Raw genomic sequence first — 24,093 nt, 5'->3', positions numbered from 1 at the left:
CGTCAAAATGAAAAGGTAATTTGTAGACTGTAATCAGGGAAGTCTGCAGCATTTTTTCCAAGGTAGGGAGGAAGACAAAAAAGATAGAAGCACAGTAGCAAATACACACACACACACACACATTGATGTACGCGTGTACATAATACACATAAAACAATACTTATTTGCGCACATATCCTTATGAACTATAGTGCTATAGTATTTAATACAAATATACAGTGTACTATATAGTATCTGAGAGCAAATTAATATGTTTTGACATGTATTTCCAGGAACTAGCCATGATTGTAGCCTATAGAAGCTAATCAATTTGTGGCAATTAAAAGGCCAGTGATGCCAGACCCAGAATACATACGAAGGTTTTGTGAAAAACCGATCACTTTTCGAAGTTTGCAGTAATTTAAAAAAAAAAAAAAAAGTTTAATGATCGTGCTAATGATACGCACTAGATTACATAAAGATCAAAAAACAGCGTCTAGCAAGTAAACAATTAAATCCTAATCACAACAAGATCATTACAGCTCCGTAGCGAACTTTCTCTTCTTACGATCTCACATCGTCCCACATAAATCCGAAACCACACTCTTGAGCGGAAGCAGCTGTTCCACACATGATAGGAACTCTCACTACAACGAATCTTTCCTTTAAACAAGCCTTAACACATTCCACAATCTTAAATCGTGCTATATATCTTATCAACCGGAGTAAAAATTGCAACTGACCTATGTCAAATAGTTGATCGATGCACCTGCATAGTCTGAAGGTTTTGCAGATTCTATTTACAAACAAATTGTTTCAAGAACGAATCTCATAGATTAAGCAATGAACAGTTGTGGATGCTCCGTTACCACACTAACATGGGTGCTGCCTTTAGGGAACAAATCTCTTTCCCGCATACGAAGGATTCGAGTGAAAGTGTTACTAAATTAAATGGTTTCCAAATGGTAACAAATCACAACATGTATCTTCTTTTCTTTACCACCTGTAAGTCGTTTAATTTATGTTACATGTTATACATAGGCCCTATATTACCAGCATCAGAAAATCGAATCAAAACTAATAGGGCCATATGCAGTGTGACCTGTGATTAGAGCCATACTAAAGCGTTCGACTTCCATATGCTTCCTGCAGTAGTCGGGCGTTTAGTATGACGCTAATCATTTGTCAAAACGACTCTGTATAAGGCGGATAAAGTTTAGCTTAAACTATGCTATCGGGACTAGTGGTTACATTGGTCTTTCAACGAGATGGGTAAATTTATTAGCGCAGTGGTTTCCAAACTGTGGGACGTGGAAAATGATTAGCAATGAGAATGACCAATCCTTTTTAATGGCAGTGCGCAACCGTATGAAGTACCGGTACCATTTTTCTACAGTGTTTAATTACTATGCCTCTCTCTAGAAATGTTATTCTTGTATACATGATTTCTTTTTTAAATTTAAATTGAATCCAACATTGGAAGAGCATATTAAATGAATTCAAAACGTAATACTATCATTAGGAGGCAGCACCTGTTAAATCTTACTATGTTCACACTAGGAGTAAAATCGAACTATTCGACTACAGATAGTATAATACCTTATGGTACAAATATTCCGAATCTATTTCAACTCTCCCTCTTCAACTTTCCTATCTCAAATCACCTTTCACAGAAGAGTAAGTTCATGCGGGGTTTAGCGAACAATTTTCCTCATTCAGAGGCAAATCAGGGCTGGCAGCAAAAACGTTCAAGGAATGCTCTACGGCTCAGTCACGAAAAACATATTTACAGCAAACAATGCGTGTAATCCTGTTTTGAACGTCACAGAGCAAGCAGAACTGTTGTGTGTGTATATAGCCAATCAGTGCGCTGTCCACTTGATCATTCGCCTATAAATAAATAAATAAAACACGAAGCTTGATTTAGCATGCAGTATTATCAGATTCCATTTAAAACAATGTTTGTTTTGCTTTTTCCGTTCCGTTCAAGGAGGAAAATGGAAGGATGAAATAGGAAAATCTCGGTTTAACCGTCCCCTGAAAATGATTTCTCTTATCTACTAGCCAACCTATCGACAGATAAGACGATCAGAAAAAATAAGCTGCTATACTAAGAAAATAATTTCATCTATTGGCTGTGCATTGAACTTACTACTACAGCAACAGTATCAAACTCAACTCATTCAATCAATACTCTTTACTAAGTCTTTCACAATACGGACCTTATACTCACAATCGTGTCAGAATAGCTAATACACTTATACGAGCGAAATCCTGATACAGTACATTTAAGCCACGGACTATACAGAGCACATCCGTTCATACAAATAGAAGAAAGCCATTAAATACACAACCAATAGAAACACATGCCTGCTCACATAGGAACGAAGATTTTTTTTTTTTTTCAGCTTAAAAAGAAGCTGAAATACAGTAGATTACTACGTGGCTATGCGACCGAGGTTGCTATGGAAGGTGGCCTTGAAATAAAAACGCGAACAACTATGATCTATCGAGAAAGGGAAAAAAAAATCCCAGACAAGGACATACGCTTCATCGTTTGCTGCTGCGATTGCAACACAGAAGAAGTGAGATAAGTTCCCTTATTTGCAGCAACGATTTGCACTTGCAACATACCTCAATAGGAATAATAATAATAATAATAATAATAAACATGCAACTACACACTGATCTTTAATAATTTCGACACCGCGATACTACACAATAGGAAACGCAAATTATTCAATGTCTCAACTTTAACGCTAATGAAGCCATTACAAAGTGCACTCGCAGTAATAACAATGTAGGAGCTACATTAGATACTGCAAGACCGCCGAGTCCCTTCGAAAAAAAATGGAGCATATATCCCACATGGCACTTTTCCAAATTCTTCGGAATTATAGAAAGAACCAATCGGGTATATAGTGTCAGTATTGTGCAGAAAATCGTAAAAGTAACCAATATTCCCTTGCTGCATTCTACAAACGAATTCAAAATGAGCAACTCGCTCTAAAGTTATTAACGAAACAGGTCACTTGTGTGACTGTAGTGGTCTTTTTATCAGTAATCAAAATTAAAATATTCATCTCAACGTCCCACGTTATGTTATTTAGGCTAAGGAAGAGGGCTGATTAAGGCACGTGAATGATGGAAAAATTGGTAGAAAGAGAGTTGAGTTGATTTTGAGTTTAACGTCCCGTTCAGCAGCAAGGCTATATGAGACGTGGACCTCCTGATTAATGTGGAATCCGAACCACATGAGCTCCCGCCGGGAATCGAACCCGAATCTCCCGCGCCAAAGGCACGTACGCTAACCGCTTAGCCACGGAGGAGCTCTTGGTAGAAAGAGAACGTGAGAGGAAACGGAAGTTTCCCGAGAATGCTCACGGACCCAATGTTGTCCACCACAAACCTATATAACCGGGAATCGAACCAAGAACCCCGCGCACCAAAGGTAAGCGTTCTCCCACTACCCGTGGCCCCCATTATCAGCAATCAAATCCACCAGAATCACAGTTATTTAATCATGAAATTTTACGGTGTATGAACTACTACTATTAATTATTTCTCCTAAACTAAGATTCAAAACAACATGCTAAGCTAAAGCGAATTACATAAAACCAGTTTCCGTACACTATGATTGCACGTAGCTACACAGTTTTCTTATAATTACTCCAAAAATTTACCACAGAAAACCAAACGCAGGGCCTCTATCAAGTATTTTTATCACTTATCCCTTTTATCCAAAACGTTTTTACCTCATTTATAAACTAAGTATTGCACAGTACTCGTATGCTGATCACAACATTGTTTCAAAATTTCTCAAATCGCCTACAGGTAAGTAGGTTCGAGAATAGAAAGCATAACCGAATTATTGCAAGTTTTCACCCATAACTCAAACATTAAAGTGATCGATTAATTGGGCATCGTCGGGAAAGAAAAAAAAGGGGGGATCGGCGAAATAACAGCCTAGTTCCATACACACACACACACATACACATAGCTATGGTAGATTCATTCACAAGAACACAGCCATAATGAAGTTAAGATCAATGTGCTACAGCTAAATCGCTCAAACTCTAGTTTATTTGTCAACACGCATTCAAAAAATTTTGTCATTTGACAACACCGGTCCCCACTTTCCATTTAGCTGAAATAAAGACAGAAAACGTGCCCTGTGGGGCCCTAACCCGCCTTCTCTCGCTAACGCCCGCTCGGCAATACCGTGTGAATTAAACTTTGGTAATGGGGGGGGGGGGGGCTGTGTTGTAGAACCTTCCTTTTGACAACACCTATTACGACCTAATCCATTTTTGACGGGGAAAAAATATCGCAACAGTATAACTATCCTTATAAAAATTAGTTTCCCTCAAGTTTGCACTCAAAACAATATCAAGCATATACAGCGAACAGGTGGAAAACGCGTCACCATCACATCTTACATCTGCAAGTAGCTCGGCAACCCACGCCTCTCCCCTTTGCGTCCTTCATCGATTTTAGCCGAAACGAAGGCCTGTCGCAAACGTGTGTACCTTGAGGTAGGTCTAAACAAGCCCCTTTTACATCTAGTACAGCAAACGCTAAATTAAAATAAACGCAACCCGGAACTTTTTTTTTTTTTATTTTTTTTAAACCAGGGACGAATAAACAAGTGTCCACATAATTAAAGAGGAACAAGCAGCAACATCACCGAACACTTAATCAACAGGTGGGACTGAAACAATCAATAGCTGAATGAACAAACGCACCACACACAACTCTACTAGCTGAAAGTCGGCGGGCTCCTCCCACCCAAAGAAAAGTGAATCACAGGGCTAAGCCACGAGTAACGCACAAATATACATAATGGAAGTAACTACTTCCGTAATAAAAGTTCGAACGCCCTATTGAACAAATGTTCAGGTTATGAACCAGTGAAAACACAAGTAACTATCCGTAGCACATTTACAATACAGAATTTGTTACATATAACCATAAATAACTGGTGTAGCGTGGCATGTTTACCCAGAAAAAGTTCCGCTTCAATAGCTTCAATACATCCTACGCCCCTGACAAATAACGACAAGGACACGGCGAAGAAATAAAAGGAAAGAAAATGAATATTATGTTTCTAATATTCTCTATTACAAATAAATACACAATCAAAACATCAGATTATTCTTTTATTAGCTTATAAATTGTTATCGTTGCTAGATTATCACGATTGTCACGTCGATAATTTTAATCGCCATGTCATCACATTGTCTTGCTGAAAAATGGAATATCGATCATGTTCGTTACAAAAAGCCAGAAACATACATTGCAAATGCGTTCTACGATGATTATAAGGTGTAATAATTACATTACAAAGACTAATAAAAGGTTTCGAAAGTATCTTACCGGTACAAAATCTACTGTAGGTGAAAATGGTGACCTTTGTTCAAGTGTGGCATCCATTTTCAACACTGGGAGACTATACAAGAAGTAGACCTACCATCTAAAGTGGAACCCGAACCACCGTAATGCATGTAAGGCTTCTCGCATCTGGTAGCAAACCCGAACCCATGCATATGCGCAAGTCACTAGACCAGCAGGGAAAGCATATGTAAGTGTACACTACACGCTCTACTACGAACTGGGAGATTAATCCAACTTCAATCATCGAAGTTATGTTCTAAATAAATCATTAACATATTCATCCATTATACAGAAAAAAAAAAGTAAAATTAAGGATACATAATCCTGAACCCAAAATTATATCATCATTATACATGTTTAGCCACAACAAGCAGATTTATTTCCGTAAATTCACAAGACTCAATACGCTACGCCCCTCAGTTAACATCGTTCTGACAGAGACCATATTCACGGTAAGTAAAACTCTTGGCTTTTTCCTTAGCTCAGAAAAGAAAAAATTAGTAAGTCAACATAGCTTAAGATTCTGTTGATACAGTGCAGTGCCGTGGAAAATCAGCGCCCGGGGCGAGAGTATTCGACGGCGCCCCTATACATATATTCCATTCTTTCCTTTTTTTCCTCCCGAATTTTGCGCCCCGTTACTTCGGCGCCCGGGGCCATTGCCCCGCTCGCCCTTCCCAAGGCACGGTACTGTGCTGACAGCTATCCAGCTTCTACTAGGGCGATGTGTAGTCAGCAAATCGTACCCCATTTTGCTCACTAGACAAGTAGATTGATTTGACCAGTTACCCAAACCCTTTATCCTTATGGGGAACCGAACCCAAAACCATATGCGTTAACAACTCCGTTGGATGGAAGCACTACAATGGTGTAATAGGAGATTTAATACCAACAAACATAATTAAACATCCGATATGTCTACAATATAATCTGATGTTGCATGTTGTTTACTTCCAACGACAAACTAACTCGTGGCACTCACAACACAACTAGGAAGTCTCTATGAGCACGTGGACACCATTGATCCATAATAGATGTCAGAAAGTCCTTGAATTGCACACGTGGTTCGGGCGATAATTTCATTACCGTAAATTAAATATGGCAACTCATAAACAGACACAAGACATCAAAATTTTGGAATCGCACAGATTAAAATATCATACATCACCAAACGATTAGAAATTTAATTACTATCAATATCAAATTTATTAGTAGAAAACTGATTAGGAGCAGCGGCAACCTAAAGAAATTATTGCAAACACAACCAACCGAGCTTCGCCGTCAGCATTTACATCTAAAAATTGGAAGAGTTTCTTCAAGCCAGCAACGAAACTATGTTAGTTCTCGACCGCGGCAAGAACTCGCCTTAGCGGCCCCCTGACCAACCAAAACAAAACTCTCCCCCAAATATTTGCCCAATTTTGCGCCCTCCCAATCCGGCGCCTGCTTCAAGCCCGATTATTGTATAATGAAAGAAGCAAAAAAGACAAAAATAAGAGTAATGACCTTCGCCAAAATAAAGTAGCTACGTCAAAGTGATTCCAAAGGACTCTGGTTTGATCAATAGCCAAGTCAGCTTAAGGGAAGATAATGTCTTTCTTTTTCCTCAGACAACTTTTAGTTCATAGTGTAAAAGTATTGGACACGAAAGATCTGTTAAATTTCACTTTGAAACACAAACGAGCCAAGGTAATTCAAAGAAGTTGGCAATATCTGCTGCTACAGAGCGCAAAGCCATAAAAAAACATTAACCGCACAAAAACTCCACATAATAATCACAACCCACTATGATGATTGATTTATGGACATCATACTGATAGAAATTGTGCGAACTCCGAAACATAAAGCCGGTCAGTGTTACGAAACATTCTCACAGAGAAAGTAAATCTCGCAGCAAACCAACAGGAAAGTGCATATAACAATTAAACCACGATAGGTATGTTGAGAATCCCGAGTCAATACGAGTGAGATTAAACTGCAATAGGATACGCGCTCAACACAATAACTTCTTGAGTTCAGCTATGATCTTAGCGTGTTGATACAAACTACAAATCTTATTACAAAAATCAGAGCGTCACCCATCTATCTCGACTTAGTTAACAAAACTTTAAAAGCAATCTCTTATACAACATATCAGTTGGATAAAGACCGATCATTACCTGAGCCATTACTACATATGGTCGACCTAAATCCAACTTAAACACGATGAATATGAGGTAACAAAATTCACCGTGACCTCAATACGAGACACAGATAACGAAACATCCCAGAAATAATTGATCCCGCTTGGGAAGACTAACAAAACATTGCAGGAGGAGAATGAAAGCTTAGAATAATCGCCAATATTACAAATGATTTATTGTCTCTGACGGCTGCTGGCTACACAAAGCCAGGTGATGCAACTTCGTTTGGTTTGAAAAGAAAATATAGGTTTCGTAAACACAAATCTTTGTTCTCAATCTAAATGACAATCGTGATTCCTTATAACATTACAAACGATGCGACTTCTAACAACAGAAAAGGGCATTTAAAAGAAAGAAAATCAATCTGAATATATCCACGCAGAGCTCTGTCAACCACGAATGTACCGTAAAAAACGAGATGAAATTTCGAAAGTTTAAAATCCCACAGAATGCTCTTTAGGCTACAGAAGGTTGAACATTTAAAGTTAATGATGGTGAAATCAAATTCTTGCGCCCTCTAATCGGGAATTGGAACCCGCGACCACGTGCACCAGAGGCAAACGCTTTAACCACTAGACCAGCAGGAAGGGCCAACAACGAAATATCTAAATAAAATCGCCATATTGCGCATTTTGGATTTTGAACTACGTATAATCTAAATTTGGGTAAACTTTACAAGACACGCACCAGCTGCGCATCGATAAGTAGGGCCCTTTTAAAATGTATAATCGAGTAGGGTAGGGTAGAGTAGAGTAAGATATGAATAAGTAGGGTAGGGGTTAGGAACGGGTTAGTTTAAGGTTAAATAAGTTTTGATCCATTTTCATAAAATTATCAGTGCGTAATTTCTCGTTTGAGAGTGAGTATACCTGTTGGAGCGGGCGTTGTAAAGTTAACCCCTAAATTTTAATAAAATTATTAAATCAAACCCGTATTATAAGGATCTACTAATCTGGGCTGCGGTTTCAGCTATAACATATTTCAACCATAAAAGAAAAAAAGATCCAAAAACTGGAAGAAAAGAAGATAGAAACAAATAAGGAATGTATAAAATATATTTCATTAGTTTTGTAATGGGGAACCTGTGTTCTAGAACTTTTCCCAGAAAAAAATACTGTCATAAGGTAAAATGCAAATTCGATTATTACATATCCCTGGATTACTGCGACGCTAATACACAATAACTTTACATGATCATACCTAAATCTCCTATATCTCCTATAGTAAATCATTAAGAGATCTGCCGTATAATGCAAACCTTTATCCTAGTGCTTCTCGCTTATTGTTGGCGTTACCAACGCAACAATGTTAAGCGCTCGAGCCTATGAAGACGGTGTCCTACTGGACGCAGAAATAGAAGAAAACAAACAGCAGTTGTAACGGATACCGAATATAACTCACAAGTTCAACACTATATGTAGCTGCACAAAAAAATAATTGCCACGAGCTCACAATAAAGTCAATGAAATAGGTAAATAATTGAACAAAGCTATAACTCACCCTTCGCAGGGGGTTTGGCCCCATCCTTCTCAGGTTCCTCTTGGTTATCCCTTTCTTTTCCTTCGTCATCGCACTCACATTCATCTTCAAAATATCCACTCTCGTGTTCGGTCTGCAGACCCATTATGCACTTTTTCTTTAATTTCCGATTAATTTTCATGGGCACTTGCAAAAAAACTTCTGACCAAACAGACCAAAAGAAGAAGAAAGTGGTATTATTTTCTCTTAAGCTTTAAGATAACATGTCATAAGCGTTAAGTAAGTTGATTTTATGTAATCACTAACATATTCACACAACACAAGTAAATCACAATTTTAAAAAAACACAACACTTTTCGTCAAAAAAATTCAATTCACACAAGAAGTTTGTTTTATTTTTTCAACAATATAAAGTAGAACAAACTTTCGTGTTACCAAGCTGAATCGGGCCACGCAAATCTAGGTCGCACGAACTGTTACACCAATCACCACTGTGGCGCTAGTTGATAGCAAACCAGCAGACAGACAGTAAACTATACGATAAAAAGCGTCTCACTTTATGACTATGATCTCTTGTCTTCACAAACAGTCTATCACCTTAAATATAATAAATAAATATATTTAAAAAAAAAAATCCAATATGTTTTTCTCACTGGTACTAAACTGTCTTTCTTTCTTTTTAAAAAAATAGTTGTAAATCTTGATTTCGCAAGTCCTTTATGCAAGTCGCAAGCACTACCCTCCTGATGATAAAACTAGAATTCCGCAGTAACAGTCCATTTTTCAACCGCGACACTCCCAAATAAATACTAAATAAGTTAAACAGTTCCACAAACTGTAACAGCTTAAAGCCACTCGGAGCACACAAAAACTGCAAAGCCACAACAAAAGTTCTTGTTTCGTTCAGCGTTTGTTCAACAATGTATCAGTCCAGTTTCTATTATTCATAAGGTCCAAAGTCCGAATTTCACTTTCACAACAATTACACTGAGCACAAATTGTTGTCACTATTTTCTTCTTTTTATAGAAAAATATTGTCTGGTTTACTGCAGTGTACAGACAATGCAGCCACTACCAGCCTTTCGTTACGACGTGTAGCACTCGTCTGAGTTGACTGATCAGCTGTTCGCCTTCCCGTCATGCATTGCGCTAGAGGGGAAATAAGGGGTTTCTAGTTCTGCGGAGAGGTGTTCCCTTCGCGTGAAAGACTACCGTGAAACCTTACGAACGGGGATTTCAATCTGCGCAGGCGTGGAATAAGCCACACACATCAGTATAATATGACAGTGTTTGGCATTGAAAGGTATGTGCGTCACGCAAACGAGGCAATATGTGACATCTTGCGTTAAAAACAATTCTTTCTCTCCTGCTCCAGAAGAGATGCGACGCATACGAGGAAATAGCGCAAGCATTCATAGACGTATTTCGTTGCCATAGCAACACGGGATGCTGTTTCGTAAGACGTAACTTTTGCAAAGTGCGGAGCATCATGACGTCGTAGCAACAAGTGAAAAAGCACGTGGGAATTACCCGTTACCAGTGTATTATGTATGTTTCTGCAGTGCGTCATCAATTTCATGACGTCACTTCCTGCCAATATCCTCATTATTGTAAAAACAATTTATAAAATCTAGGCATTGTGCAAATAATGAAAATAACATTTTTGCGTACGTCACTTACATAGTGACTTACCTAAGCTGAAAGAGTTCTCTTTTAAAACGAGCAGTTCACTGCATCATTTATCGAGTCCAGTTACGTATGATTAGATGATATAAATAGAACATGAGATCAAAGTTAACGACCTTACGACCTACGCGAAATCTATTTTGGTATAAATATAGATAAAAAGCATAAACTTATATCAAGTACGTAGAATACCGATACTATAAAAAAAAATAGTAACAAGATATAACCGGTACTCTTACAATATTTACATCAAGTACGTAGAATACCGAAACTATAAAAAAAATAGTAACAAGATATAACCGGTACTCTTACAATAGAATCCTCCAAAAAAAAAAAAAAGTTACGGATGCAGGTTAGTTCACTGGTAGAGCGCTTATCTATGGCGCGGGGAGTCCCTGGTTAAATTCCAGGCCGTGTGAATTATCGTGGACAACACCGCCTGTATGGATTTTCTCAAATTTCTCCCGTTTTCTACCACATTTTCATACCTTAAATTATTTCATAATTATTTAAGTTCATTAATTATACGCCCTCTTTAGCCTAAAGAGCACAGCCGGTGGACTTTCTTTAAAAAAAAAAAAAAAAGAAAAGAAAGAAATAGCCATAACAAAGCATCAATTTACTGGTCGGTATACCGGTACTGGTCAGGAAAAAAAAGTAGTAGAAAAATATTTTACCAGTCTGGGATAAAATTTAGTATAAATTGTACAAAGGGCCTGTGACACATCCATAAGGTGTCTGGGTCACAACAACCGATTTTGATTAAAATTGGCAGACTAATAGGACACCTTGCAAAATTAATGTAACTAGCAATTTGTCGAAAATGCTGTAGTTTCTGCGATACAGTCGATTTATTAAAGATGACATTTGTCGTGATATCTCGGGAACGGCTTCACCGAGATCAAGCAAACTTTGCAAGCCATAGTAAATACAGGATAGCTTTAAAACGAAATTAAAACCAATTGTCTGCATCTGCGGAAAACTGCGCAGAATGCGCATATAATTGTGCACATGCGCATATCTCGAAAAGATGAAGACTGCGATATATTTTTCTCTTGCTTAGTTTGAACTACATGACGAGTATAACATAATGCAAGAAAAAAAAAACTAGACTCAAAGGTAAGCGTTTTCTAGCAACTGAGGTGAGTAGATGTTGGGGTGGTCTGCCCCCGGACATCCGCCTCTAGTTACGGCACTCTGTGTGGCTTCTCAGTCATACATTTCCATTATACCTGTGCAGAAGTCATATAGTTGACGTTAATAGTCGCCATATTCGGATCGTAGTGATATCAAATACTGTGTCATCGATGTTGCACAACAGTAACACAGTATTAAGAGAAAGTAAGGATAAATAATGGAAAGAACACGTTGACTTCCATAAAATTAGGCCTACCAACGTGTGTTTGCTACAGAGTAGGTACCGGTACTAGGGATGGCTTTTATCGAAAAATCTTTTTTTCGATTTTCGGAAATTTCATTTTTCGTTTTCCGAATTAGTTTCGTTTTTCGTTTTTAAGAAAAAAATCGTTTCTCGGAAAATTATTCGTTAATCGTTTTCCGAAAAATTTTTCATTTTTTCGTGTTTCGAAAAATTTTTCGTTTTTAAGAAAAAATTTTCGGTTTTTCGGAAAATTTTTCGTTTATCGTTTTCCGAAAAAATTTTCGTTTTTCGTGTTTTGAAAAATTTTTCGTTCTTCGTTTTCGAAAAAGCCATTTTTCTAAAAAATGTGGCCATCCCTAGTAGGTACGTGCAAGAGACACCACTTCATAGTTAAAGGAAACTGCTATAGTCACCTTCGCAATGAAATCTTTCAGTTTTACGTTCCATGTTTATACCTTGTAGGCTAAAGGACTAATAATCAATATTGGACTTAGGAAGAAGTTGGTCAAGTGCTATATCTAGAGCATTGGACTGTATGGTTCAGAGACTTGGATATTAAGTAAGTTTTTAAAAAAGGAATATTTAGAGAGTTTCAAAATGTGGTGTTGGAGAAAGATGGAGAAGATAAAATGGACAGAGAGAATAACAAATGAAGATGTTTCAAAACAGATAGAAAAGAAGAGGACGACCATCCTTTGCAGGAAGGTCAATTGGATTGGACACATGTTGCGAAGAAATTGCCTTCTTCATACCGCCATAGAAGGAAAGATGGAAGGAAAACGAGGAACAGGAAGAAGAACACAAGTGATCGATAATTTGAAACATAGATGAAAATATTGGGAGTTAAAAGAGGACGCTGAAAATCGAGAAACATGAAACAAACATTTCTAGGCCCAAATCTAAAATTAAAATTAAAAAAAAAGTCCCAGGACGTGCCAAAAGGCAAAATACTTAACAATAATAATAATAATAATAATAATAATAATAATAATAATAATAATAATAATAATAATAATAATAATAATAGGTTCGATTCCCGGCGGGAGCTCATGTGGTTCGGATTCCACGTTAATCAGTAGGTCCACGTCTCATATAGCCTTGCTGCTGAACGGGACGTTAAACTCAAAATCAGCTCAACTCAATAATAATAGGCTAAAGGAGACGTGAATGATTACGACAGTTGACGGTGTGAAGATGGAACAAAAAGAACTCTAAAAAAAAAAAACGCCAATGGACACGATGACCACCACAAACTCACATGGCCTTGAGTCAAATCAGGAACTCCTTGCTCCAGAGCTGAGCGCTCTACACCTGAGCGGTGAGCTCTGGTGCAAGGAGTTTGTGGTTTGATTCAAGGCCATGTGAGTTTGTGGTGGTCATCGTGTCCATTGGCGTTTTTTTTTTCAGAGTTCTTTTTCCTTGCACAAAAGAAATGAGAATTCTTCTATTTTCTGTTTCGAAAATTCTTTTACATTCTTGATATCGGTTTCAAATGGTTTGGTCTCTTTTTCACTATCCACGGAACTCTTTAGTTGGAAGTGTTTCTTTTCTGTAAGTATTCCTCCGCAACGCTTGTAATTAGTAATCTGACCACACTATGTTGTTCCAATCAGTGGACATCATACACAATATAAAATTATGTGAGGACTGATTGAGCGGTTTGAACTGTACGCGAGGGGTGGTTTTTAGGTGATTATTTCTCTGTGGTGTTTGTAATTCTTAATTTGACCATGATCTTCCTTGTGGCTATATGATTCGTATGCGGTTCAGGAGTGGGAGACCCGGTTCGATTCTCAGTGGGCTTCATATGGTTTGGATCCTCCGTTAAGCTTTAGGCTGACAGGGATGATAAACTCTAATCGAACACATGTCCTTCTCATCAGCGATCACTATCAACTTGTAAAACAAAATACTAGTTGGCTTGATGGACCAACTTCAGCCACAGAGAAAGAAGTATTTTTAGGTAATTATACCTCCGTGGAGCTTCCGATTACGAATGTGACAACACTATGTCTTTCCTATCAGTAGTTTTTGGTCAAGATTAATTGGACATTGTACGACAGGAAGCTATTTTTAAAGTGATTATTCCTCCGCGACGCTTGTAATTCCGAATATGACCACATCATGTCGTTCTTGCTAGTGATCATTATCATTATTCAGAGTTTTATCAAGATTAACCCTTAAGCTGGCGCGTTGGGATATAATGTAGCATCCGTTAGCTTTTACAATGTGGCAACACTGTTTAATTTTTGAGCTATCACTCGAGACATTTGCCCACTGTCCTCTGACAACTGAGTTGATGTAGTCAAATGAAACATACACGTTTGACTGGAAAATATTGTTTATTTATTTAAAGTGTATACGAATGGGAAACATAATGATTGGAAAATTACATACGCGAAAATGTCATTGATTCGGAAGTTACAAGAAATTCAATGCAACTGGCAACTCTGGGCTTATCATTATGATTAGAAATTAATGTCAGTACTGTAACATGTATTATAACATTGATATGAATCAAAATAATTTTAAAATATTACTATTGTAGAAAGAAATATTACAATATATAAAAAGTAAAATTCTATATGGTTGCAATAGAATGTTATGCAACCCTGAAAAAATTAAATGAAATTTTTGAGTTTTACGTCCCACGATTATGTCGGTTAGGGTAAAGGAGACGGTTATGATGAGAGATGACTGAAATGGTGGAATGAAGAAAGTGGGAGGAAACAGGAAAACCCCGAGAAAACCAACGCACACGGTATTTGTCCGCCACAAAGTTCAATTGGCGAGAGCAGAGTTTGGACCCGGGACCCCAAGCACCAGAGGTGAAAGATCTACTACTGAGCCACCGTGGCCCCCAGGTTGCAACCATGAGTATAATATTAGTTATTATAATTCATGTATGATATACTATGACTGCATTAGTAGTTTATAAATAATTGTCTGCATGTGTTTGCTAAATAAATGAAATTAATCATGTGGGGTACGATGTTCCCCACGCACCTGCTGATATTATGCAAATTGACGTACCTGCTTGAGGGTTAATTGAGCGATTTAAACGCTATGAGAGGAAGTTTTTAGGTGATTATTCCTCCGTGAAGTTTGCGATTACAAATCTATTTCCTTCCCGTCAGTGCTCACTACGATCACCGTACAAAATTTCTTCTCGACTGCTGGAGTGCTGCAAATGTGGTGCGTGCCCAATGAATTCACCTGCGTTGAAAGATGTTGAAGATACGGTAGACGGTATCAGAGCGGGCAACTGTGTCACGACGATTACATATTAATGAATCCCCCTAGGGTAAGGAACATTTTCAATATCAGGGTAGAACTTCTTATTTGAGAAACATAATTTTTTGACCTGTCAGCGATAGAACAATTATGATACTGATGATTCATACTTAAAAATGAGCTATTTATCTGGTAAAACCATACGAGAAGAGATGGGGAAACCCTGACAAAGGAATGTGGGATGGATACCGTGGAGGGTCGAATCCAGGAGTTTCCGACGGGGGTGCACCAATAACTACCAGAACATCTGAATTGAACTGATTTTTTAAAAAATGCCTTTAGGCATGTGTGGTGTGAATGAGAAAACGCCCTGGAAATGCTTAGTGTCTGTTCTTGATTCCTTTTCTTTCAACGTTTAGAAAATTGACTTAAACTATCGATTTTGCAAAACTTCCCTTTGTTTTAAGCGCAAACGGAAACATGACAGCAGAAATTTTCTAAAAGTGTGGCTATTTTCACTGCTAGCTTCTCAGTTTAGATAGTGTATATTTACAACTAAGGGGGGTGCACGTGCACCTTTACCCCCTCCCTAAATCCGGCCCTGATACCGTGCATCTAGTAATTTGCTCTGCTCGTAGCAGCGTCAAATTTGCCAAGATTTCAAAGCTTATATGAACATCCAAAATGTAGCAAATACAAAGTGTAGGTGGATTTTAGGGTCGCACGTTGCGCACCTAGGAGACCAAAATCATATTTTGTCAATTAGTCTTATATGTGACACGTAGTTTCTCTGCTTCTTTGAATTTAAGAAAACAATAAACTTATTTCTCTTTGAAATATTAAAAAAATACACTTTCAGACATTTTACACTTTCAGATCATTGTAAAATGGTTTACTTTTTTTTTTTTTTTTTTTTTTTTTTTTTTTTTTTTTTTTTTTTTTTTACTATGCACGTTGGACCTCATCATCATCTAGCACACCAGCTACTGCATAACTCAAGAAAATATGAAAATGATATTTATTCTGGAAATTTCTTTATGGATATATACAAGGAACGTCTATAAATCTTCCACGAAAAATGCAAATGAGATTATACGAATTAGGCACATACAAACCCAAAAAGATAACGCAAGCGGACGCGCTGGACCTCACAGACCGTACACTTCGTTGTATATACAAAAACTAACAGCAATTGAAGTTCCACTTGCAGTCATTATCATCTGAAAGGTACAGACTTTGTTGGTGCAGATTAAAAACCACGGAAAACATATCAATCTTCCCATGTCTTGGGTCTAACACACCCAACCCGTCCATTGTATGGTTAACAGACTCAACAATGAGTCTGTTCTTATCTTTTCTCCACTATTTATTGGAGGAAAAGAATTCTTTCTTCGTATTACGAATATATAATGTGTAATACGGGTCTAGGAAAATTCGGTGTAAGAAAACTCGGTGTAGGAAAATTCGGTGTACAGAAAATTCGGTGTACGGAAAACTCGGTGTGGGGAAATTTTGGTGTACGGTTGATTCGGTGTAATACATATTGAATATTACCACTTACGATAATTTACGACATTTCCTATTGTGAAAACGAAAAAGATATAAAATAAAGAATAAAATGTTATTATCTATTTCAAGAAAAGCAAATTTATTTTTCTGCCTTGAGTCCAATACCTCTTGCATGTCTTTTGCGGGATATTACTATAAACTACTTTTCATCACACAATGAAGCTAACATTTTTGTCAGAAATAAAACAAGAGAATAGTTATAGGAACAACTAAAAACACCTTTCCTATTAGTACATCATAGAACATATACAAGATGATTCTTTTAAAACTCATGGATTTCATTTGAGTCTAGAATGTCTAACTGAAGTCCGATTTTCATGCGGTTTGTGGCAAATGATCAAGGAACGTTGGAAGATTGATGGAACTATGCTTACTGGTTTAAATTCATTTGGGGTGATATCGGCCACGCCTCTAGAAAAGCAGCAAATATTCGCCACTGTACCGAATTGGAATTAGGTGAGGTGCGGTGTGGAGATTCGAGTTTCTTCGTTAGATGGCAATCTCGCAACGGTCAATAAGAAACAGGAAACTGGGCCGTTGTATTGAGAATTATGCTGTGCTACTGTACCAATATGATCAGGACACAGTTACAATAATGTACTCTTTGGAGCAACGTGATTTTATCGTTAAAAAGATTTTGGAGACCGGGATCTGTTGTTGCTACGCAAAGGGCAGTTACACGCAACTTTGCCTCACGTTCTGCCCCAAACAGGAATATAATACGGTCGCTAGTAAATAAATTGCAGGAAACAGGATCGCTTCTGAGTAAGGCAGGGAAGCATCGGACCCCGCTGGTGGATGTTGTGGAAGATGTCAGTTACCGACTCTTTTAAGTCACCCAAGAAATCCCTCTGTCGTTTGTAGCGAGAAACCGGCTATTCAACATGTGATTTATGTGTGTTACCACTAACACTTAATTTTGGGGGGCGTGGTGGCTCAATGGTAGAGCGTTCACCTCCGATGCTTAGGGTCCCTGGTTCGATCCCAGATCGCGCCGTGTAGACTTTGTGGTGGACACACACCGTGCTCTTGGGTTTTCTCGGTGTTCTCCCGTTTCCTCCCACTTTCTTCATTCCATTATTTCACTCAACTCTCATCATCACCGTCTCCTTTAGCCTAACCGGCATATCCGTGGGACGTTAAACTTAAAGATTTCATTTCATTTAACTAACACAATTTGTATTCTTCAATTTCGCTTCAAATATCCAATATCTCATTCGAACTGTAACGTACAATGGCTAATATTTGCTGTTTTTCTTACGGCCTGGTCGATATTACCCCGGATGAATTTAAACCAGTAAACAGTCCCATAAATCTCCCATCCTTCCTTGATGATTAGCAACAAACCGCATGAAAACCGGACTTCAGTTAGAAATTCTAGAGCCAAATGAATCCGTGAATTTTGAACATCTGCATATACATATGTAAGATGCAAAAATATATTGATCAAAAAAGTCTTAGTGGAAAGAGCAATATAAAGCAGGATGGTTTTATCAGATAATATTTGTACAAATAGTTTACTTCTTTTCCAATCAGACACTTTAGTTTGTTTGCCTTAAGTTAATGTAAACAAGTACTGGAACCCTATTGACTCCTTATTGACTTCTCCTTCAATCAGGCGTACGTACTTTAGTTGAGGCATTTATTTTTACACCTTTGAGTAACATAAATAAACTATATCGTTTTGAAGAATTTAAATTTAAATATTTATTTATAAAATAGACATAAAATCGTCAGAACATTTTTGAAAAATCTACAATTTTCAACTTTACCCGTCTAGTAACCTACATTTTTTTTAAAAGTAGAAAATTCTAGGAGACATCTTCCAAAACAGCATAAAAACTTAGTTTTAAACAAAATGTCGATTGGTAGCGATGGTCGCTACGCTGTCACAGGAACGGACATAAAAAAAAAAAAAAATCTCGTCATGTAAAGGCCATGAAATGTTAAAATCAGTCGAAATCTAGAATTCAAATTATTTCACGATCACAATTTTTCAAATTTGGTATAGTAGACAGTAAAAGTACGTTCTACACGAAGTTTGAACTTAAAACTAATACGCTCATTTATCCTCAAAGTTGAGTTTTTTAATAAATCTTACGGTCTACTATAACGAATCTTTTTTTACACCGAACATTCCCCACACCGAGTTTTCCGTACACTGAATTTTCCTACACCGAGTTTTCTTACACCGAATTTTCCTACACCGAATTTTCCTGCTCCCGTGTAATACGTATTATGCAACATTATACATATATATATATGAAGCTAAAATAATTGGCTGTTATCCCTAAAAACAGAATCTTAAATATCTCTAATCCTGTGATACAACTTATCCAGAGGCATCGATTTCTGAATTTCTTGAACGGGAGGGGGGTATACAGGTATGTGAGTGTTTTGTTTTTAAACAAAGCTACTCATATCGTTCAGACCAAGGATCTTATAAAATATAAGATCTGCCCTTACAACAAACTCTTGAAGCCATACGTCACAGTTTCGCCACTCCTACTCTGTCCAATAGGATCCCAATGTTTTCAGCCAACAATCATGGCGGAAACGAAAGTAGCCAATCAGACGATGCAAGAAACGAGAGTAGCCAATCAGGCTTGGCGATGCTCTGTTGTTTCTTGGCTTCATTGATTTAATAGGATGAAGATACATATGGGCAGATCCTCTATTTTATAACATCCTTGGTTCAGACCCCAAGGAAACTTTGGAGTAGGATTACCAGATGAAAGTATTTAGCAGGATCAGTCCGTTTGTCCTTGTATTTATTTTTGAAAATATTGCAAAATATTCCCCCCTTTTTTCTACAGATGATATTCATTCAATCTTATATTTCAACTTTGCCTCTAGATGTTTTCATTTGTGCCCAGGTGTGTTTTCTGAACCGGAACTGGCTACACTGAATACGTCAGTAGACAGTTGAGTAACGCAATAAACAAGAGAGAGTCAGTTGTACAAAGCACTCTGGTGTATTGTTTCCATTTGTAGTACAAAAAAAAAAAAAAAAAAAAAGAATATTACAGTATTATTTTGTCGATTTTGTTAAATAAATCTTGGTTTTGACAATGTCTTAAATCTGTCTTGTTCTTCGAATCCATTTGTCCTGTTTTTCACGCATCAATATGTGGTAACTCTACTTTGAAGTATCCTCGGTTCCCTCAGAATCAGCGCCTGTGAACTTATCTCCTTTCCACAGCCTTATTCTGAATATGTCGCTTAATATATGAAGTTCTTTCCGACATTTTTGTCCTGTAAAGAATATTGACAGATGTACCTTTTGAAAGGAAAAATATAATATTTTCTTTAATCAAGATACTTACTGGTCCTTAATTTAATTTCTCTATTTTAAAATATAAATTACAAAAAAATTAAATATTTCAATTTCACGTCCCATATTTATGTTCTTTAGGCTAAGGAAGACGATAATTAAGGCAAGTGAATGATGGTGAAAGGATTTATGGAATGAGAAAGTGGGAGGAACGGGAATATCCCGAGAAAATCCAGGAACACGGTATTGCCCACCACAAACTTACTTGGCCGGGGATGGAACCAAGGACCACTGTCACTTGCACCGTAGTTACACGATGGTTCTTGTGTGACAATCTGCTTTAATGCTCAGCGGGACTTGTCACTGAGGGTTTTCTTCCGATCACTGTTCCTCCACCGATGAGGTTTACCCGTGAATCTTGTAGGCCGTTATCACCTCAGACGCAACACATTTGTCACGCTCGCACTACATAACCAAGCACCAACAATTTACCCTCTTTGCAAACCAGAGACATCCTCATTTTGCACTATTATCGTCTAATGAGTTCACTGAGTGCATTGCTCATCACGTGGTTTGTACGCCGCCTGACCGTTGACAACCCAGACATCTGACGTGTTTCCAACTTCAAGTGTTTCTATTCTTTTGATAGCCAATAACCAAAGGAAGCATAAGCTACCTCCCGCCATTCGACTCTACATGAAATCTGCGTTTTTCCATATCTGTTCTCGACTCCCGTAAAATGTATCTGATTGACACAAAGCATATGCATTTCCTTTTGTGCTTAAGAACCAAGTCTGTTGTTAGATACCCGTCAAAAGTAAGGAATAAAGCCATACCGAAGTTGGAAGTTCCTGCACATACATACGTATAACGTGCAATAAAACAAATATCACGATATATATATATATATATATATATATATATATATATATATATATATATATATATATATATTCGAATTTGATGTATTTTTTTAATGTTTCCCACATCATATAGATTCTTGAAGTAAAGGAGTGAATTCACCTGATCTTATATACAGGATGGCCCAAAAGTAGGTATACAATCCCATAGTGATCAACTCATTTTTTTTTTTTTTACATAATTTCTTATTGTTATCCATCAGGTAGACCTAGTTTCTTTATTATGTGCTCTTTCTTAATGTCTTTTTTACTTATATCTTAAGCTCAAAACAGCCGAAGCAAATAAACCCATAAACTAGAATGTTATACTTCATCAATGCAGAGGTGTATACTTACTTTTGGGCCACCCTGTATATATATATATATATATACTTCACGATGAATTTTGTAAGAACTTCGGTTTTCATTAGACCCAATGTGTACGTTTGCTTTGAGACATACGGATCTTCGACACTAGGGTTGCCCGCGAGACAATACAGTTTCTTTTTGGAATTTAACGTCCAACGATTATGCAGGGAAGTTAAGAAAAACAGTGGTGAAGAAATGGATGATAATAACGGAATGAAGAAAGTGGAAGGGAAGAAGAGAACCCCACAAAAGAAGGAAAATAAAAAAAAACAACGCACATTGTGTTTGTTCACCACACGACCCACTTGCTGGCAGTTGGAATCGAACCAACCAGGGACTCCACGCGGAAGAGGTTAGCGCTCTACCACTGAGCCTAGTAGTAGAAGTAGTAGTAGTAGTAGTAGTAGTAGTAGTAGTAGTAGTAGTAGAAGTAGTAGTAGCAGCAGCAGCAGCAGTAGTAGTAGTAGTAGTAGTTGCAGCAGCAACACAACTGTCTTTTGCGAATATTCTAGCTAAAGTATCTCGAAAGTCAGTCAACACCAACTCCATGTAACATGGTACGAAGACAGCCAACAAACAACAAGAACAAAAAAAACAAATGAGTTAAAAATGAAGTGTTTTTGGGAAGAAATCAAAGGGGAAGAAGAGAGGTTATCGGGTCATCAGAAAGAGACGCGTAGATATATTCCAATCTGACGCATGAAGCACAAAAAATTCCTCCTACGAACGCAACGAAGAGATTCATTTTGGTGACGAATTCAACGATAAGGCTAATTTTGTTTATCGTGTATTCTGATTACATTTTCTTATGCGTTGCATGCATAATTAATAGGCTGTTAAATATTTCTCTTTCATCACTTTCCACGAGATTTTGATTAATTGGTTCTTTCCAGTGGCTTCAAGATAAAATAGTATTTTTAAATAACGACTGAAAAGTTAAGGGATATATTAAATATTAAATACCAAATAATTATAAAGAATAAATTAATTGCTAAATATAGTAAAATAATTACCATAGCTAATCTTACTATTAAGAAAAAAAGTTTGAGAACATCAGTGGCGAAGGGTGAATGAGGTCGTAATTATGAAATCACGGCATATATTCAATGGTATTCACACTCTTTAATCAAAGTCAGAAGTCTTACATCTGTGAGATAATGCAAGCCTCGTTAACAATTTTAATGATGCTCACGAACCCCTAAGCTACTCTGCAGTAGTAAGAACGCCAAAGAGAGAGCAAGGAAGCTAGCGCCCTCCAGTAGATACATTTGCTCCCCGACTGCCCTCTAGACATAACGTTATTGCATTGTAATGTAAATCAAACTATCATTTTCGATATACAAAAAAGAAAGCTGAGCGGGACACCCGAGTTCGATTCCCGACTGGAGGTCATTTGGTTCGGGTTTCACGTTAAGCTTTGGGTCCACGTCTCATATAGCCTCATTGTCGAAAAGGACACTAACTCTAATAATATAATGCAAAACAATAACCGTCAAAACAATAACCGCCAAAATTATCTGCCCCTTCCTCTCTACGAAATTAAAGCTATCTTTGTAACTGTTGTGCGAGGGCGAAGTGTCCATGTAGTCTGTGGAAGCACTACTTTCCCTGAATAAACAGAATAATAAGAATAATGCAACCATGATGTAAGAATAAGACAAGTTATTAAAAAGGATGCATGAAAACTTAACCTTCTCCCAATGAGAAACCTACGTATGCCACTAACTAAGTGGTATTTTAATCAGATTTTCATATTAAGTACCTAATTTTTAAAAGGAGTGGGGGTTCGTAGTATTGAGCTCTGCGGGCCGTGTGTTGAAGACTCCCTAATATAAGTCAAAGTAGACTACAACTATGGTAACACTAACTATAGCAGTTCTCTCATAATGGAATACCTGGGTTCGATCACCGATGGGTGTGCTGTTGATTCCGATTCCATTCTACATTACATGGACTAGTTCACACTTTAACAACTCTAATCGCAACTAGTTTCTTCAGAAAGACCTTCCTTGATCACAACGAAGGTTCTCTCTTTTCTAATTAAATGGTTTGTTTTAGGGAAACAAGCTTGGAAAATGAAATGAAATCTTTAAGTTTTGCGTTCCATGCTTATGCTGGCTAGATTAAAGGAGTTGGTAATGATGAGAAATAAATGCAATGGTGGAATGAATAAAGTAGAAGGTAACTGGAGAAACCGGAGAAAACTCATGAATACGGTGTTTGTCCATCACAAAGCCCACTTGATGCGAGCTGGGATCGAACCAGGGACCCCATGCACCAAAGGTGAACGCTCCACTACTGAGCCAACGTGCCCCCGGAAACAAGTTTGGGTCACAAAACGTATATCAGGAATAGAGGTCCAAAAAAGCAGATTTCTTTTGGGGACGAAGGTCTTTTTCCCTCAAACTCTCGATTTCTGAAAAAAAAAAACTGTCATTTTCGCTTTTTAAAATGATTTTCTTATTGAAGTATTGTCTTTGTTTTTCTGTAGTGAATTCTAAAATTAAAGAAGTGTGTTTACAATATTCGTTACGTATTACCACGAGTTCTATCTTCAGTCCAGGGTCTGGCTTTCTTTATTGATTTTCGAACTGACATTTCATAGTTCAGCAGGTACAAATTATATAACCCAACATACCAGACGTG

General features: G+C 37.5%; 1 protein-coding gene across 1 annotated transcript in view; it reads right to left on the bottom strand.

Moving 5' to 3' along the window:
* Positions 1-10,262, bottom strand: part of LOC145660697 (ribosomal protein S6 kinase alpha-5-like) — a 172,073-nt gene extending 161,811 nt beyond the window's left edge. The window contains exon 1 of the mRNA XM_081726049.1: positions 9,057-10,262. Within this exon, the coding sequence (XP_081582175.1) occupies positions 9,057-9,216 (160 nt within the window). The 5' untranslated portion in view covers positions 9,217-10,262. The remainder of the gene's footprint in view (positions 1-9,056) is intronic.
* Positions 10,263-24,093: the final 13,831 nt, after the last annotated feature.

Source organism: Thermobia domestica, chromosome 9 (assembly GCF_964235325.1).
Source record: "Thermobia domestica chromosome 9, izTheDome1.hap1.1, whole genome shotgun sequence".
Classification (NCBI taxonomy): domain Eukaryota; kingdom Metazoa; phylum Arthropoda; class Insecta; order Zygentoma; family Lepismatidae; genus Thermobia; species Thermobia domestica.
This window is presented reverse-complemented; position numbering and strand designations above follow the sequence as displayed.